Source organism: Centruroides sculpturatus, unplaced genomic scaffold (genome assembly GCF_000671375.1).
Source record: "Centruroides sculpturatus isolate CEXI.00-Female unplaced genomic scaffold, Cexi_2.0 scaffold549, whole genome shotgun sequence".
NCBI classification, from domain to species: Eukaryota; Metazoa; Arthropoda; class Arachnida; order Scorpiones; family Buthidae; genus Centruroides; species Centruroides sculpturatus.
Genome location: NW_019384752.1, coordinates 7,674 through 12,057, shown reverse-complemented (window position 1 = coordinate 12,057; position 4,384 = coordinate 7,674). Strand labels below are relative to the sequence as shown.

The 4,384-nt window shown below is 31.3% G+C and overlaps 1 protein-coding gene across 1 annotated transcript; it reads left to right on the top strand.

Annotated features, from left to right (window-relative positions):
- Positions 1–283: 283 nt before the first annotated feature.
- Positions 284–3,482, top strand: LOC111628625 (nuclear receptor subfamily 2 group C member 1-A-like). The gene is made up of 7 exons (XM_023372454.1): positions 284–356; positions 982–1,236; positions 1,308–1,354; positions 2,200–2,313; positions 3,019–3,124; positions 3,194–3,338; positions 3,413–3,482. The coding sequence occupies exons 1-7, from the start codon at positions 284–286 to the stop codon at positions 3,480–3,482; spliced, it is 810 nt and encodes a 269-aa protein (XP_023228222.1).
- The last annotated feature ends 902 nt before the right edge of the window (positions 3,483–4,384 follow it).

The following is a 4,384-nucleotide window of genomic DNA, read 5'->3' as shown; positions in this document are numbered from 1 at the left end:
ACATACAATTAAAATTTTATTGCTGAAAAAATTAAATTTATATTATTTTAATTGTCAATAATAATCATTTTATGTAAAAATTTAAAAAATAAATGGAATTTATACGAGCCGCAGTATCGGGTGTTGAAAACGATAGTGTTTTAACTGAAGTCGAAATCACTTAGATATTCTTGTGTTTATTATTTTTTATGTTATATTAAATAGGTATGCTTACTTTCTTATATTATAAAAAATGTAAGTATTTAATTCAGTCATTTCTAACTAAACTACAGTTTGCCAGAAAATGATGAGCGATTCACACTTAAACAACACTTGTTTAATGAATGGAAGATTGGAAAGTGAAGACAATGAGGATGGTAATAAGTTAATTATAATTAACTATAACGATGTTTACATAATTAAATTTTTGTTTAACTTTATTTTTTCATACTTCGGATAATGTAAATCAAGTTTTATACACAATTATAGTAGCATACATCGTACGCTTTTTCTTTTATTTTGTTTTATATCTGAGAATTACTTTGCTGGATGGTCTTTAAACTTCTCTGATTACAGATAGCAGATAAGACTTGAATAAATAGTAATTATCCATACAGCTATTCGATTCTCATTATAGACTACGCGTAGCTCAATATAGTCTCATTACTGTAGTAAATTTAGTATATGGCTACGACCGTGATTGTTATCGATGTTACGTAACATTAACTATTTGAAACTGCTGAATACCAGACAGGAGGAGAAAGATTCCCCTTTCCTCGCGGTGTTCGTGCGTCTAACGTATAAGTAGGAGCAATTTTGCATAGAAGTCTAACTGTGTGGACTTTCTATGGCGATATGCCGATGTGGAGTGCCCTTTGCAGATCGTCCATATAACATAGACTAGATTAATTAATATCGATAGTTTTCTCTATAAATTGAAGTCGCATGTATGAAACTGTGGACCCATGCTTACGAGATAATAATAAGTAATTTCTTTTTCAGATGTTTCTGTAGCTCTACAGACACACCAATGTAAAGTTTGTGGAGACCGTGCAGTATCAAATTATTACGGAGCGTACGCCTGCATTTCTTGTCGGGTGTTTTTTGACTCACACGTAAGACTAGAAAAAGAAATAATTAGTTGCGTAACTCGGCGTGGAAACTGTTCGACAAACAGAAGGAGAAATATTATCACATGCGACTTCTGCCGCTTCAGCAAGTGTCACGACGTCAATCTGAAGCACGAAATAATCACAAGTAAGTTGCGCTATTGTCTTAAATTAAAAAAAAAATGTTTATAATAATTATAACACGAAACAATTTACTAGGTTCTCCACGCTTTGTATTACCGCCACTTCAAATAGAAGACGAACAGGTAAGTGACGTACAATCATTATAAACTTTCAAAATTTGTTTTGATAGTACAAGATACTACTACAAAAAATGTTAACACTATTATGAATACATATACCGGATTTATGTTGGTACGTTTTCCTTTTGATTAGTCCGTTATCATGTGCAGGAAGTCACGACTCAATTGTGCGGGTCTCAAAAAGTACTCGCTGTAATCTAAACATTCTTTCAGTGGTTGCATGGACTCCAAATATAATTTTAAAATGATTATTATTACGTAGTGATTTTTGAGCTCAAGTTATTTTTTTTGTAAAAATAAAGTCTTGTGTTACTGTATTAATTCTTTATGAATATATTGTGGCCCAAAACTCAGTTAACCAGTATAAAAATAATGTTGTCAACCTTATTTACGTAGTTTACATTTTCATATAAAGTTGTAGAGATTTTGACATCTTGTTTCATATAAATATTATAGCGTTGACACTGGCAAAATGGATTTAAAACACTGGAAATTTGTAATTAATCGTGGGAACGAACCTTTTCCAATGATCTGTTTACGTCTATTGTTTATTCTGAATTTTACTCACGTATGTAACATCTAAAATAAGGATCAATTTTTCATAGTTTTATAAAGGATCTCGTGAGGCACTCCCCCCTTGGCAAATTGCTTAAGTGTTACGTTGTCTTTTGACAGTTTTACAAATTTGTTTTGGTTTTTATTTTTCTTGTAAATACTGCTTGCGAAAACAGTTAACTGACTTTTGGACAAATATCTATTTAATGAGTTTTAGAAGACTCATCTTTTGTAATATTTATTTTTTTTATAAGGATCTTTATATTACAGTAAAATTAATTTTAATATTCTAGATCTTCCTGAACTATGCCAGAACATTTACTAAATGTATGAAATATATGGAACAATACTACTACAAGTGGTTAAATTCTTTTCCATCTTTTCGCCGGTTAAGTGAGGAAAGAAAGGTAAATAGTGTTTTCATTCCTAGCGTTACTTACCATGAATAATGGTGTATGTTAATGGTGTTTCCAATGGAAAAAAATTCATGGGCACATTTAGTTAATTTGCTTTTTCTGCTGTAATACTTAATTTCGTGATTAGCTTTCTTTTTAGTTAGCTGAACACTTAATCCGTGCGACTGAACTAATTTTAAGTGTTAAACAAACTAATGAGCATAAGTAATGAAAAATATAGCAAGAATATAAAGTATTATCTAAAGCAGAAGCAACAAACTCTGCTTCATAATTCTTTGAATAGTTTTCTGTGTAAGGAATCATTGAAATATCACGACAGCAATTATAACGAGGGTAGAATTTGATTGTGTTTGAGGCTTATAATGCACGATTGCAGCCATGATGTAATTATTTTTCTCCTCGGTCATCACAAAACTGTATGTAAAAAAAACAAGTAAATACGTAAGAAATAAACGTTTGGTGACATAATTAAAGGTGGTAGTACCTTTCTGGATTGTTTGTTTTTCTTCCGATTTTAACGTTAATATTTACTTTTTGTAGAAAGACATAAGGTTGAGGACACACGAAAGAGGAGCTGTCATGCAACTAGTAGAGAGATCACTTAACGTTTTTCAAATGCTTAGATTGCACAATTGTTTTATCTATATTGGTTTGCAATCATTTCGAGATTTTATACTTATAATAAGGGACATACAGGAGCTAAGAGATGGCGTAAACGAAGTAATAACCGATTCTCTTCCAAGACATTTAACTACAGTGGAAGCGTGTAACATTTTAAAACTCCACCTGATACTGGAAGATGGTATTACTTCGTTTTAATTAATGCTAATTTCCTTTAGATGACTTATATAATGTGTGATTTATGTTTTAGATGTGTTGATTACTGATAAAGATTTGCAGGAAGGTGACCTTTATGATTTCCTAGATAACATTATTCAAATGTTAATGGAGTTCATGACAGTGATGCACGAAGAATTCGAAACTGAAGAAAATTTTGAACAGATTGAATCATTAAGGTGAGGAATTTTTTTGTTTTACTGGTTTTCACAAAGCTGACTTGTTAATGCTATAAATCTTATGAATTTTTCAGCTTATTTGACTACTCTTCAGACATTCCCGAAGATAATTATCCTTACAATCAAATTCGCTTTGTACCTTGAACTGTGAGGTGTTAAATCTCGTAACAACATGAAATTAGTATTGTGCATTGCATTTTAACAATTACGTAAGTAAGGTTTTAATATATACAGAATAAAATATATTCGAAAATTAAACTTGTATTGTTTTTACAGTGTAATGGATGCTCCGCATTGAAATCCTGGTGTAAACTGACTTTTGTTTTTAACCATTTTTTCACAATTTTAAATGTAAAGTTGTCTAACTATTTTCTTTTTATTGGAGCAAATAAATATTATTATTGTCTGAAAAACTTGACTTGTTGGACTCTGAAAAGCATTTGCATACGACGATTCTTCCGATACAATTAAATCTGTACCCACCTAAATGAGACCAAATGACCAATGAACACTGGTAGTTGATTCGTATTTCACCAATAAGCTGACTACGCGAAGTTTTTCGGGATTTCTGTATATTACACTTACGTAGGGGGTCAGTTTTTCATAGAAAGTTGTCCAGATATGCCATTTGATAGACCACGTGCTCCGTTTCTGTATTATTTTCCTAATAAACAACGCAGGTTAGAATCAGCCACAAAGTAGACCTCGTTAATTCTCAATTTCCTATTAAATTAGCCCACCAGAATGAATAAAACAACTGAACTGTAATAGTTGGTCTTACCAAAATTAAATGGCAAACAGCTTAATTTTGAAAGTGTGGATGTGTTTTATAAAAAGTTGTAAATGCGTGAAAATTTTACTTGTTAGCATTTTTAAGTCCCACCTTACTACAGATACACACTATCCCGTTTATCTTCCCACCCTCGACCTTCTAATCACAAAATTTAATAGCTTCAATTTCCTAATAAATAAACCTTTAATAGCTTCAATTTCCTAATAAATAAACCTTCCTGCAAAATTTGGAAATGTTTTCGACAAAAAGCACA